General features: G+C 43.4%; 1 protein-coding gene across 1 annotated transcript in view; it reads left to right on the forward strand.

The window, feature by feature from the left end:
* EGFR (epidermal growth factor receptor) overlaps positions 1-14,855 on the forward strand; it is a gene marked incomplete at its 5' end in the record, with an annotated part of 159,111 nt that overhangs the window by 116,499 nt on the left and 27,757 nt on the right. Inside the window, 11 exons of the mRNA XM_084280568.1 lie at positions 367-501; positions 2,252-2,320; positions 5,265-5,383; positions 6,771-6,912; positions 7,894-8,010; positions 8,564-8,690; positions 8,790-8,863; positions 10,027-10,117; positions 10,863-11,062; positions 12,095-12,227; positions 13,627-13,726. Coding sequence (XP_084136694.1) covers positions 367-501; positions 2,252-2,320; positions 5,265-5,383; positions 6,771-6,912; positions 7,894-8,010; positions 8,564-8,690; positions 8,790-8,863; positions 10,027-10,117; positions 10,863-11,062; positions 12,095-12,227; positions 13,627-13,726 — 1,307 coding nt within the window. The remainder of the gene's footprint in view (positions 1-366; positions 502-2,251; positions 2,321-5,264; positions 5,384-6,770; positions 6,913-7,893; positions 8,011-8,563; positions 8,691-8,789; positions 8,864-10,026; positions 10,118-10,862; positions 11,063-12,094; positions 12,228-13,626; positions 13,727-14,855) is intronic.

Consider the following 14,855-nt stretch of genomic DNA (forward strand, 5'->3'; position numbering starts at 1 on the left):
TGGGAGCTGGTGGTACCTGCATTAGGGTCTTACACAGTTTCTAGACGATGATCTCTGGCTTTGCACACCAGTGGTGCCATTTCTGCTGAGTGCAGTGGCCTCTGGAGGCAGGCCTAGGCAGAAAGCCACATGTAGTGGCATCTTAGTGGCATCCAACAGCAGCTGACTCTCCAGAACCTGTAGGTCTAAGCCTGGTTTCAGTTGTGCCTTCAGGAGTGCTGGTGCTGTGCAGATTATCTTTTTCTGTCAGCATGGTGTGACTGAGGCAAAAAGTTACATGTTTTATTTCCCTTTCTTTAGGATCAGAGACAGGAGACTTGGGCAGTTTGCTTCCCTTACTGATTTTTTTTTTCCTTTCCATGGCAGAAATTCTCAATGGAGGTGTTAAAATCAGCAACAATCCCAAACTGTGCAACATGGACACCGTTCTCTGGAATGATATCATTGACACAAGCAAGAAGCCTCTCACAGTGCTCGAATATGCAAGCAACCTTTCTTCTTGTGAGTATTAACATATCAAAATTGCTATGCATGCCTACAGAAAGAAGAATGAACATTCCATCTTCTGTGCAGTGGTTTTCAGGTCTATCCATATCTGCAGGCAGGGCCACCAAGTTTTGTTCCATTTCTTCACCGCAGGCCTCAGATGTAATTTGCCGTGGTGGTTCGATCCTTAACTCGTAGCTCAGCCAAGTTCTTTGGAAACCTTTGCTTGGTTTCAGACAGTATCCTACCCATGTGTTCTTCAAAGATAGCTGAGAATAATGTGCACTCATTTGCTTTCCAGCTTTCTTCTGTTTGCAGTATAAGTCTAAAAAGGCTCTATGGGTGCCTTTGTGGAGTTATTGTGGGACTTGAAGCCTTTTTAGCACTAAGGCCTAAGTTAAATGCAGTAAAAATGGTGGTTTAGGCTGCCCAGATCATCCTTGAAAATTCATGATAAGCAGGCAGACAAATCTGATGCTTTAGCTCAGCAGGGAGATGAGTGTATATTTAAAAGTTTGCGTAGCGTATGCTTAGAGCAGGCTCAGTGTAATCCCTCAGCCTTATGAGTTCCTTGCAAAATCCCCAGTCATTTCACAGAAAGGAGAGTTTATTTTCATTTCTGAGCATTTAGTTTCTGGCACTACAAATTGGCGGGAAAACATATTTTCTTTATCTTTTTCCAGTTGCGTAATTGCCTGAGAGCTGATAGCCAACTTCTGTGTTGACATACTTCTCTGCAGAGCTGTCGCGTAATCAAGGAGTTGCAAACTATACAAGTCAGCGCAGGAGTTTGGCTATAAACACAACAGAAATGTTAACCTTTAACATTTCAACTTTAGAGAAAAAAAAAAGGGAAAAAAAAAAAGAGTTCTTTGGTCCCACACCAAATCAATCAACCCTTGGACACGTCTTGGCACTCGTTCAGCTATTTGTTGGGCAGTGGCGGGGGGAGGGAGAGTCACGTGGGAAGAGTCATTCTAATAGGAAATGCCTATTAAATGTAGTGATTTCCAGATTAATCTGCTTAGACAGCCATTTATGGTTTTAATAACTGTTCCGTAATCTAATATAAGTTGTTTCTCTGGGAATTTGCTTGTCATTAAGAGAAAGAAGAAGAAAGAAAGGAGTAAGGAGGGAGGGATGGAAAAGAGCCTGGCACTAAACCTTGACATTCAGGCAGGGTGTCCATCCATCCTGCTGCCTTTCCATCTATCGTCCATCTGCTACATAATCCTGCACTGAGGAGTACTTTTGGCAGAGGGCTGGAGGAGGGTGCGAAGCAGACAAGTCAAATTACTTTGTGGTTGGAGTAGCTGGCAGTTGCCTGTGAATCCAGTTGGGTTTGTTTTCCTTTTAGGACTGCGTTGTTCAGAAGCATTAATTTACATGTGGCCTGTAGCAAGCAGCTGGCACATGCCTGGCTGCAACCCGGCAGTGACTTGCCGTTGCGTGCAAACTCCAGGAGAAGGGCCAGCCGGGCAGTAGCTGAGGTTCCTGTTCCTGGGAAAAATATACCTCTTTCGTAAGTTAGACTGGCTGGGCGTTGTGCTCACTTGCTCAGAGGTGTGGAGAGCTACACATAGAAAACCAGAGGTGAGCAAAGGAGAAGGAGTTAAGGTCCAGTTCTCAACATTTTTGAACACTGGTGTATAGGTGCTTCGTCCTGGGATTTATCACGAAGGAAAGCTCGAGTCTTTGTTTTCTGCAACTCACATGATGTTGTTGTTGTCGTCCATGTTTATAATACTCTGCTCTCATGTTTTAGGTCCCAAATGCCATCCAAACTGCACAGAAGACCACTGCTGGGGCCCTGGCGAACAGAACTGCCAGACATGTAAGTCTGCAGAATAATTAAGAAGTACCTTGTATGCTCCAACATACTAAATGTCGATCTACCAAAAAGCTAACCTGTCAAGCACGAATTAGTGACGTTTCACACTTGTCCTTCTCTGCATCCTGCTACTCTGGGGCTCCTTGAAGCACACCACAGAGAGACATTGCCTGCTTCCCACTCTGCAGTACTGCAGTCACAGGGAGGATGGCTGTGTCCACTCCCTCCGAGTACCTCCATTTCTGAGGGGAGGGGAAACCTCAAGGTGTTTTGACTCGGGCCTGGGTTTCCCTGCAGATGTATTGTTCGCCCAGAGGGAAAAGACTTCCGCTGTCTCCTGCGTTAAAAGCTTTTGTCTCTCGCCCACAGCTTTCTCCCATCTGCAACTGAGAACATTTATTCTGTAGGTTATTTTACCGTGTAATAGAGAACAAAATAGCATTGTGGTGAATTGCCTGCCGTCTTGCTGTTTCCCGCAGAGCCATTCTGCAGGCCAGTTGGATTAATTTCTACTTTTAGAAGCAACAGCATAAGCTGATTTTTGCTGGTTTAAATTCATCTTTTTGAAATCCCTGTAGGTTTCTTTTGTAAACACAAAAGAAGTCACCTTCATGTGGGTAAACACACCGCACACTGTACTTGCAGGACCTTTGGAACGCTCTGGGAAAATGCATAGTTTGTAAATGGAGATGTTTGGCATTGTGCGGTTGTTTCGTTTGATTGCCTGTGCTTTACTGTAAAATTTGTAGGTGGGATACTTGCCTGATGTTAAGCAACAGAAACATCCAATTGTAAGTGCTTGAGATTTTGCAAGGCTTTTTTTCTCCCAAAGTAAAATCTGAGGAGGAAGCCCATCTTAATTTGTTTTGATACTTCATTATTTCCTTTTTTTTCTCTAATAAGTAGGGAAATGCACTGTTTCTGACTCTTACTTGCTTGTTTTGTATAAAGTTTAGTGGAAAGCCTGCTGATCTAGACATAGCACAAATGAAAGAAACACCCTACCTTTGTTTTTCCATTTCAAATAATTACCTAAATCTAAGTTTCTTGCTTGCAAGTATCAGGCCATATCTGTACAGCTTCTAGAGCTTAAGGAAAAATGAACATACAGCTTTTTTTCATTTAGTATAAGCTTTAGGGTTATTTTTCAGTCAGTTCTGCAGTTTGGCTCATGCCTTGAACTGCTCTTGAGGTGGGACAGTGGCTGCGCAGACAAAGTCCTTCCCGGCTCTGAGGCAGCACAGCTGCAAAACCTCAGGTCTCAGCTCTGTGAGCCTCCAGCATTTACATACTCTTGCTGGCTTCGGGAGGGATGACTAGGAGTGCATAAAATGAAACCGCTTACAGGCTCTGGCTCTCCTCTCGAGACATTTAAGAATCTGGCCAACTGAAAATGTATCCCATATTTCCATATGTGGGAAAGTTTAGGGTGATACATATCGTTCTCCCTCAACGAATGTGAGATATTCTGTACGAAATATAAACGTTTGCCATGATATATGCTTCCAGCAGGAAGCTCGAGTCAATAGCTATCAAAGTGACGAGCTGTTTTACTCCCCTGCTGATGCTTAAGAAAAAAATTATATCAAAATGCTGTTCGTGTAGAACAATGTGCCTTTTATTCCCTGTTTCTAATTGGATGGAGGAGTTGCTATCAGAGCACCTAATGCGCACAATGAAAATAATCTGTTTCCTTGAAAATGTATCTTGCTTACAGGCCTACAAGATAAATTAAATAATACAATTTGGATACAAAAGTGTAAAAAAAAAAGTGAAAAAAGATAGGAAATACGATTTGAAAAAGAATCACTATTTTGTACCCCGTAGCAGGCTGCATCTCCCCAATAATTTTCTGTTAATTGGCAACCATCTGGTTTGGACTTACAGGAATTCCTGATGATAGTGTAACTCATTTGTGACAACTGTGAAGTTAGTAGCAGCTCCTGTAGTGCACAGCCGACATTCTCAGGGTGCTGTAATGCACTGGATTAACCATCAGGTTTCTCCGACCTCTAACGCCAGGGTCTGTGGATCGATAATTCTTTTGTAGAGAGCAAACAATCCCATTATCCCATTTGGGGTTTCTGGTACAAACACATGCTGACCATTAATTTCTGAATTTTTTTTTTTTTTTTTTTTTTTTTTTTTAGTTGTTCTGATTATAATTTTCTCTGCTTTGATATTCAAATGGAGACAATTTCCCAGTTCTCACTGAAATGTGGCAGGCCATTTTTTGCTTGCCTGCAAAAAGCTGAATCAGGGCCAGTTCTTCCTACGTGTTGCTGCACTGGTGCAAACCCTGTGGGGATTGAGTAATGAAGATAAAATTTGGACAAGTAATTGAAGCCTAAAGAAAAATAATACAATGTACATATGAAATTGGTTTCCTAAGTGGGTCTCCCCTCTCTCTGCATATTTCAGAAATATTTTTAGTGCACTGAAGGCACCCTAGCACCACACCAACGATGCACGGTTTCCTGTTATAGTACAGAGTCCTGGCAGTTCTCCTGTTGTGTTTTTTTTTCCCAAAGCTAGCACAAATGACAGCAGATTTTCTCTAAAATGGAAACAGATCCTGCTCTATTGCCCATTTGTAAAATGCGATGACTCCACAGAGGGGTTTTTTTGTTTAGGCATGGATGCCACAGGGACCTGGATGCTCTTTCTAAGCAGGACATGGTATGCCGGCTGGGACCAAACTGCTTAGCACCTCATGAGAGCCAAGATAATTACAGGCTGAGCAGAACCCCTTCTCACCACCACCCACACCAGCTCTCACCCCTCCCAAGCTCTGGCCTTCTGTGAGGGGAGAATATGCATCCCATGAGGAAAACCTAGCACAAATCCTGATAGATCCTTTTCTCCATATTTCTTCATCTCACTGCAGCAAGTACAGCTTAAACATTCTTCGTTCATGATGTTTTTCCTTTTCGCTTGTGTCTTCCAGTAACAAAAGTCATCTGTGCCCAGCAGTGCTCTGGCCGGTGCCGGGGAAAGGTGCCCAGCGACTGCTGTCACAACCAGTGTGCTGCGGGGTGCACAGGTCCTCGGGAGAGCGACTGCCTGGTAATGACACTATACCACCACCATAATTGCTTAAGTCCCTGGGCATGACGAGGCAAGCTTCCAGCTCCATGCCCTCTAGCCTTCTTTCATCTGAGAGGGCCTCAGGGAGATGCTGACCTGGAGGGTGGCCTGGGGCTTGTGGTTGGCGGGAAGGAAGACAGTAAGACTTACACAGCACCCTTAGCTGTTCCTAACTGACTCTGCAGGTAGAACTGCATGTGCCAAACCTGCGTTAGGGCCTTCAAGAGCCCAGTGAGCTCAAAGTTGCTGCAGAGCAGCAAAGTGTTTACTATAGGGTGACTTCCCCACATAGGCAGGTCTCCAGGTCCTCAGCTGCCGCCATGGTGCAGTGGCATGCCAGCACAGCTTTGCTGTGTGCTCCTTAACAATAGTCAGTAATTATCTTAGTTTACCAAAGCAAGAACTTAGAAGGGGAATCAAATATGCATGATTTTCAGTCTTTATGTGTTCCATTGAACTTGACATGAAAGCAAAGTTTCCCTTACTGGTTTTACCTTGCTGCAAAAGCACTATGTTTGCAAGACCTCGGGGCAGTGGAGGGAGAAGGAACAAATGGAGCTTTTTTAGGGAAAAAAAAATCCCATTGCTTTTCTACAAGAGTTTCAGGGGGTTGGTGCAGGCTGTTTTAACTCTTCCCCATATTTGCAGTACACTTCATTCTGAATTAAGTGACACTTGAGTAATTGCCACAGAAACAAGCTGGTCTGGGTTTTGTTGTTATCTGTATTCCTGGTCCCCTTAAGTTGAGTGGCTGCAATGCCCTTACTGGCTCATGGTGAAGACAGTTACTCTCTCATCTGGAAAGCCAGGGAAGAAAAAAGGGGAAAAGAGACTGATGATTACTTTAATGCAGAATTAGGTTGGAAGAACCAACTTGTCCTTCATACATGCCTACTAAATTGTTCATTACCTGCAGCCAAATATAATGGATTCAGTTTAATATTTAGCCAGAAAAGTCAGTAATCGGCAGGAAAGGACTTGATTTGATTTAGGTTATTAAAAAGCGGCCAAGAAAATAACATTTGTCTTAATCTGGATACTGCTTGTAGGGAAAATTCTTCTGTCTAAGGCATGCAGATTTGCTCCTGTTCCCACGTGAATCCAAGCAGCTCTCCACCGGAGTGCCAAAGCTTCTTGTTCAGAACAAGAAAACCTCATGTTCTCTCTTTTTTCCCAAATATTAAATTTGATTGCCCAACCTGGATAAACCTTCACCTTCAAAGCACAAGGGACCATCCCCGTAGGTGTTTGGGGTTTTCATTAGAGAAGAGATGAACCCATCAGAGTGTTATTAAAGAGCTAATGTAAAACCATTGTCACTTTTTGAAGCTAAGGTAGTTTAATGGGTGCTGTTGTTCAATGACAGGCATGCCGCAAGTTTCGAGATGATGCTACATGCAAAGACACGTGTCCCCCATTGGTTCTGTATAACCCCACCACCTACCAGATGGATGTCAACCCCGATGGAAAGTATAGCTTCGGAGCCACTTGTGTGAGGGAATGTCCACGTAAGTTCATTTCAGGTTGCCGCCACAGAGGAGGTGGGAGGTTAGAGAGTGTTGAAAAGGGACATATGTCATCCCTCTGCATTATGGCCAAGTGCAAGAGAGCTTGTTCTCCTCAGCTTCTGTGGCAAATGGAAACAGGTGACAAAACAGAGAGAGAAGCTGGTAAAGAAGGTAGTCTCCTCAAACTGTCTGTATCCATCACCTTCCCTGATTTTTAACCATTAAATTTTGACTTCTGAAGATTTTTCTCTTGATGGGGAGGAAAACACCTTATGAGAATCATCAAAACAATAGCCAGATGTGATCCATGCTGTGGGTTACTCAAGCAGTATCAATTCTTAATTGGTTCTTAATTGGGGCTGATAGAAAGTTACTGGTTTAAATGTTCCCTCTCAAGGCCTTTGATCATTGCTTCCTCCAGAGATGCTTGCTCTTTCTTTCATAATGTTCCACATCCACGTTTTTTTGATCCATCAAGATTAAACACAAGAGTGCGTTTAGCATACAGATTGACTTCTGTCCTTACTTCTGCCGTCAGAGTGGTTCCAAAAAATGTTTATCAATACGGTCATAGGCGCTTTATATTTATAAATATATATATATACAAATTTTTATATATATCCCTATATGTATGTGTCCCTTTCTGAAGTTGACCATTGCCCTGCCTGGCCCCTAGCCTGTGAGTGCAGGTAAAGGATCAGAATTGCTGCGCATTGATCCAGATTATGGCACTGTTACACAGCCCAACCTTGGGAATGTTTTAACCTCCTGTGACTCTTCCCCTCTCTGTAAAATGGGGCTGGCACTATATGTCCACCTACCTTCAAAGAGTGTTCATGAGAATTAATAATGTCTGTAGTTTTCTAAGTATGCTAAAAGTTAAAAAAGGGTTTCTTTTTCATCCTAGTGTCAAAGTGCCTGTGCATCCCCCAATGCATGCCGCTCTTATTTCAGTGACCTTTGTGTCTCTGTTTTTTCCAGACAACTACGTGGTGACAGACCATGGCTCCTGTGTTCGCTCGTGCAATACTGACACTTACGAAGTGGAAGAAAATGGTGTTCGGAAGTGTAAAAAGTGTGATGGGCTATGCAGCAAAGGTATCAAAAGCATGAAATGAGACAGAAAGGCTTTTAGATTATAGGTAACTTGTTAGTCAAAATACATGGAGTTCTGACCATAATTAAGTGTAAATTCAATATAAATATCCAGTGGAAGTTTGGAGATCTGACAAGTGGTTTGATCAGGAAACATGGCTGTGGAGCACGGTCTCCAACTGGGATACACCACAAGTAGGGTAGATCAGCATGTGTGCATTGTGTGCATGTCTTGCACATCAGCCTTCTCCTTCTTTTGTCCTTCCCAGTATCTCATCAGCAGGAATAAAATGAAAATGGGACAAAGCAAGAGGAGGGCATGTGCCAGAGCCTGTGTGCAGAGATGCTCGGAGCAGAGCTGCACAAGCAGGAAGTGTTTATCCTGTGGTGCATTCCGTAAAGCAAAAGTAGGCAAAAGGTCTATGAAACTCATGTTACAGTCATAGGTTTGACCATATGGGAGTGCTTTCTGGACTAATGGCATCTCATGTTTATTCCTTTCCATGTGTTTTGGCTTCATTCCTCACCGCTGACTTACGTACCTCTCTTTTAATAGTGTGCAACGGCATCGGAATAGGTGAACTTAAAGGGATCCTCTCCATAAATGCCACAAACATCGACTCCTTCAAAAACTGTACCAAGATCAATGGGGATGTCAGTATTCTCCCAGTTGCATTTCTCGGGTGAGTTGCTCACTGATTGTTTAGCACTTGAGAGGAAGGGCCAGGGAGAAATTCAGGCTGAGCCATTCTTTTCACAATTTCTCCTTCAATGTTTTTCAGTGATGCCTTCACAAAGACCCTGCCCTTGGACCCCAAGAAATTGGACGTCTTCAAAACAGTCAAAGAAATATCAGGTCAGCAGCTGTGATGTTCTCTGATTGGTACAACCAAAAACAGAAAGGGAGAGGAGAGAATTTTTTTAAACACAGTAAGAGATAAGTGCAATCAAACTGTTTCTGTCTCTAAGCTACCAGGGGTCACTCTTCATAAACGTGATCAGCAGTGCCTTGCCAGCACTACACCCACATAATCCATATTGGTCTCCCATCCAAGGTGTGTGGTTTGGCCATACCATCCCTTCTGCTGAACTGTCAGCCCTAGTGAAGAGTAAAAGCAGAGGAGATCCTCAGCCACCCAAGAAGTATGTGGTGATGCAGAGGCGTGCCACTCTGGCTAAAAAAAGCCAAGTATGTTTCTATTTGTGGAAAATGTTTCAGCAGTTCCTTAGGGAAGCGTGCTCTGTGGCTTACATCATCCTCGCAGAGACACCCTCTCCAGCCTGAAGAGCTCTTCCTTGGGGTGAATGTATCTCTGCAAGCACGAAATGGCCCATGGAGCCAAGTCTTGCACCAAGTATCAATTAAAAGTAATTTTGTTCAGCCCATTATAAAATGAGTGTAGCACTGGAACTGAGTCCGCAGATATGACTTCACGTCCCCTGTTTTTTCTGTCGTTTACCTGCCTGGTTCCCTTCAGGGTAGTAATGACTAACCTCAGACCTTCATACAGCAGCCTGCAATTTCCCAAATTCTCCTCCTTCTCCCAAGTGCCTCATCTGAGCTGGGAAATCTGCTTGCCTTAGCAAATCCACTACAAGCTGGTGTCTGTTCTGCTCCATTTCTGCTTTCTTTTCAGTTTTTCTGTTCCCTGAGGGCTACTTACAAATGGGATGGAGCAATGCCTTTCTCCTGCAGCCTCTCAGCCAGGGCATCTGCTGGCAAGAGCTGTTGTCAGTGGCAGCTCGGTGTGGCAGGATGTGTGGCTCACTGACACACTCATGTCTTGTGCTCCTAAGCCCTCATGGTTGGCTAAGAAGTAAACTGTTTATAAAACGGGGTTTAAAAATATCTCTCCTCTCCTTAAAATGTCATGTTTCACTTTGAGATTCTCAGATAAGCATAGGGAAAGCACAAGCACCTTTTCTTGGCATAGGAGGGGCTCGAGGAGGAGATTCTGCTGCCAGTAGTGACTGTTGGCTTTTTTTATTATTATTAATTTTTAATCTTCTTAATTTCAGGATTTTTGTTGATTCAGGCCTGGCCTGACAATGCTACCGATCTCTATGCTTTTGAAAATCTGGAGATTATACGAGGCAGAACCAAGCAACAGTAAGTAAATCATGTGCCAGAGCGATTGTAAAAGAAACTGTTTAGAGCTGTGTTTATCTGAGCACACCAAGCTACCAACCAGTCAGACTGATGCAAAATGGGAAATAGCCAGCGAGGAGCTCAGCACTATCGGTGTAGCAGTAGATAATGGGCCCTGGGGGCAATGAGACCTTCAGCTCTGTGCTGCATGTAGAGCGCTTCCCTGAGCCTACTCTACGACCAGACTCTCCCCTACTAGCCTGGAAGCGCAAGTAAGGTAGACAGCACTCTTTGCAGTCCAGGAAAAGTTATGGTGTGATCAGAAGTTCTTTGGGATTTGATGTAACTGGTCAGTCAGGGATGGAGACCATGGCTGCCAGGTGCTTTTGGGCACTGGCAGGGCATCCAGTGCCAACCTGGGCTTACCCCAAGAAGGATGGCTTGGTGGACCAGCACAAAATAATAGCTGCTTTACCTACAACCACTGTTGCACATCATTTACTTATCAGAGCATATGTCCTGCCACTTTTAGCTTAAAATTCCCATGCAAAACCAGATATGAGCATTGCAGTTGTTTTGCAGTAGGTATGTCACATACCAGGTGTTGAGCTTAGAGAGCTGAGCTATGTCATGCTTGAAGAAAATTGAGTTCACAGCAACATATTTGAAAACCAAAAGAAAAATATGCCAAGTTAAACCCTCCTTACTATTTTTGAATGAAATCCCACTTATTAATTCTGTTTCTTTTTGTCCACCTCTATTTTAGTGGCCAGTATTCTCTTGCTGTTGTTAACTTGAAAATACAGTCACTGGGGCTGCGTTCCCTCAAGGAAATAAGTGATGGAGATGTTGCCATTATGAAGAACAAGAACCTCTGCTATGCTGACACAATGGACTGGCGTAGCCTGTTTGCAACTCAGAGCCAGAAAACAAAGATTATACAGAACAGAAATAAAAATGACTGTGGTAAGTCGATGCTGCCTTGCTGGCCCTGTGGAAGCTCGTGCCAAAACACAGGAGTTATTTAAACAAGGCTTTTTTCTTTCTATTCACCTGACTACACAATTCATCAGTGATACTGATGGTGGTGAAGGAAAAGTGGCATTTTTTTTCCCAATGAAGATGTAGACTTCACGGTGTCCAGCAGATGAAAAGTAGCTGCTTCACTACTATGGGCATAGTGAAGCCATGTAGGTTTAAGGAGACAGGAGCTAACTGCAAATACTGGACTCTTTTGACAAGGTTGAAGCTGTTATTCAACCATGCTGACTGCAGCTGTCCCTGGGCCAAAATCTAAGTATTTCTCTTTGGAGAGTATGAATTTGTTGTATTTTGGTTGTTCATAGAATCACAGTTGATCACAGAATCACAGAATGGTTCGTGTTGGAAGGGACTTTCAAAGATTATCTAGTCCAACCCCCCTGCCATGGGTAGGAACATCTTTCACTAGACTAGGTTGCCCAGTGCCCCATCCAACCTGACCTTAAACACTTCTAGAGACAGAGCATCCATATCTTATTTGGGTAACCTGTTCAAGTGCCTCCCTGTCCCCAACATCAAAATTTCTTCATTGTGTCCTGCCTTCTTTCAGTTTAAAACCATTGCCTCTTGTCCTGTCACTACAGGCCTTAGTAAAAAGTCATTATAAGCCCCTATTAAGTATTGAAAGGCTGCAATAAGGACTCTGGAGCCTTCTCTTCTCCAGGCTAAACAACCCCAACACTCTCAGCCTGGTACTGGTTTAGCTTTATTATGCAGCTATTGAGATTTATCAGGGGTTTTTTATTTTGTAAGGTCAGAAGTCACTCTTAAAGTCTGACTTTGGAAATTAAGAGAAGTGTGCTTATTCCTCTTACATGCTGCCAGGACCATTCATGTTTGCTTTGGAACAGGTTGGAGAAACTGGATGGTCAGGATGAAGTCACTTGCAGTGCAGTGTTTGCCTTCTCTCCTGCCTTGACGTCTGTGGCCTTTTTTCTTGTCTTTTTTCTCTCCCAGCTGCTGCCAAGCATGTTTGTGACCCCCTGTGCTCAGACGTGGGCTGCTGGGGCCCTGGACCCTTCCACTGCTTCTCCTGCAGGTTTTTCGATCGCCAGAAGGAGTGTGTGAAACAGTGCAATATCCTGCAGGGGTAAGGTGTCTGGGGAGTGCTTGGGGTTTGGTGATGATTTGGGGGGGTTGGGGTTTTACAACATGTCATAGCTGGGAAGAAAGGATTTCACCAGCTCTGCACAGATGTTTTGTGAGCACAGTACATAAAAGGAGGGAAAAGCTGGGAGCTGAGGTAGCTCTACTCCCCCATTCAGCATTGCTTAGGAGTTTGCTCCTGCTGTGGTGACTGACATGAAAACTTCCCCACAAGCTTGTGAGGAGACTATCTGGAAGCCCAAGGAGACTAAGCCTTACACTTCCTTCCCGCAGGAAATAAAGCAGCTTAAAGCTCTCCGTGAAAATCTGTGCTATGCTTGTCATGTCAAGCGCAGGCGAGAGCTGGAGCTAGTTGCAGTCACTCAGTCACTCCCGGAGCCAGGGCTTCACTGCTTGGTGGGCTTCCTTACTGCAAAGGGACTCATATTTGCTCAGATGCAAATTTGCAAAGTTACAGTTAAGGGAAAATGAGCTTTTGTCCACAAAGCGCTGGGAGCAGCCATTTCAGGCAAAATTCCTCCTTCAGCTTTGCTCAGGCCAAGGCAAAAGCCTGCGTGCCAGGACTACAGCCTCCCTGGGTTTTTCAGTCAGTTCAACAGGTGATGTAGGTGGGAAAGGCATGGCTAGCATCAAAAGTTACACGTATTTTTTTTAATAAATCTTTCAAAGTTGGACTTTTAAAAATCAGGAGTGTTAAGCAAGCATTTGACAGGCTGGTGATGCCCCTGATGTTTGTATTTGTCTAGCAACTTGCAGTTCAGCAGCTGTGTTTTTTGTAAGTGAATTCCCTCCAGCAGCTATTATGACCTGAAGGGCAAATCTGGGCATTTTTTGTGTCAAATGATGAGTAGATTTAGTTTAATTAATAACACCATTACTTGAAGTGGAACAGCTTTATTGCTATTGAAACCATCTGTTCCCAACTTTCATATTTTAATGATTCATTGTGTGTTGTAGGGAGGGCATGAATTTAATTATCAGTGCTTTGCTGTTTAACTTTCCTAATTATTATTTGGAGCCTTGGAATCACTTGAACTGTTTTTGCTGATCTCTTTGCATCACTACCATTTAAAGGCCTTCAGAAATCATTGTGAATATCTGTGTTGTTAGCTCAAAAGGGAAAGTAGGCTAATTTGTAGTTGCAATCTGGAGTGCCATGTGTTTCACTGTCAACCAAATTTCCTTTACTGCTACCTGTCCCTGGCTGCCCTGAGCAAGTGCTACCGGTGTAACCAGGAGGGTTCCCCTATAACTCTGTCTGTACCATCATCCCAATCTGTTTGAACTGGAAGAGTCAGGAAAAGGAGAGATGATCACAAATTATGACTTGCAAATCAGCCTGCTTTTTATTTATTTATCTTCTGGTTTGTTTTGTTTTCCAGGGAGCCAAGAGAGTTTGAAAGGGACTCCAAGTGCCTCCCCTGTCACCCCGAGTGCCTGGTGCAAAATTCCACCATGTACAATGCAACCTGCACTGGACCTGTAAGAGCACATTCAGCTTAGCAAACCTGTGCTTCAGAGACCTTGTATTAATATGTATTTCCTGTGTTGAGATAATCCTGACGTCTTGTTTACCCTTCTCCAAGCTAGAGTAGAGGTGGAGAGGTTATCCCCTTCAGGGCAAGGACGCCAAAACAGGACAGGGAACCTCAGGGTGTTATTCCTCTTTTGTGTCACCCATCATACATGTAACCCACAGTCACAGGCATTGCAGGGCCTTTCTTTTTCGTGTCTTTTTACAGAAAGAAAAGATAAGGCTTACTTACATATGTGATGCTATGGTAATTTGGCAAACACTTCAGGAGCATGTAGTTACTGAACAGCCAAATTGGTGTGAAAAAATTAAATTTGCTTATTCAGAGGGAAAGAACTGTTAAAAACAGTGGATTAAAACAGTAGGGGGTTTTGCCTTTTTGAAAAGCCATGATAAACTTGTGATAAAAATGAGGTATTTACTGGGAAATATTCAGGAATCAGTTTTTACTTAAAACCATGTTCCCTCCTCTAACTAGGTTGCAGTAAATACCTATGTAAGAGTAATTGCAGGTTTAAGTATCTTGGAAGAAAGGTGATTAAACCAAAATTATTTGATTTTCAAACTTATTTAAATATTCTGAATTCATGCAAAAGCTCCTTCTACAAAAGTCAAGACAGTGTAGGCTTGTTACTCTTCCAGAGTCTTCCTCAATTTTGTTCTTTAATTTTGAGAATACTCTTTTGCATTAGGAAATGTCTTTGCAACAGTGTAAAATTATTTCCCTATAATCAACTCAAACTTGTATCTTAATTATAAAGTTCTAATTCTCATTTTATTTGGTGGGGATTGGGAGGGATAATTGAAATCAAGACGCCTGCTTCCATCAGAGATCCTCCTCTGTGCTCCTTAACCCAACTCGTTACACACCTCTTGCCATCCCCTGCAGCCACTGAGTGTTCGACCCTTGCACATCATCAGTCTGCAAAGTCACTGCTCAGTAATGCGAAACATTTCCATCCTCCCTTCTAGCTTAGACCACCATGGCCTAAGGGATGTTCTTAACACTATAATCTCCTTCAGGCAGTGACCACCCTCTTGTTCCATATTTGCTCTGCATCTAGTAATCAATCTGTT

This window comes from Gallinula chloropus (assembly GCF_964237585.1).
Source record: "Gallinula chloropus genome assembly, chromosome: 2".
Taxonomy (NCBI): Eukaryota; Metazoa; Chordata; class Aves; order Gruiformes; family Rallidae; genus Gallinula; species Gallinula chloropus.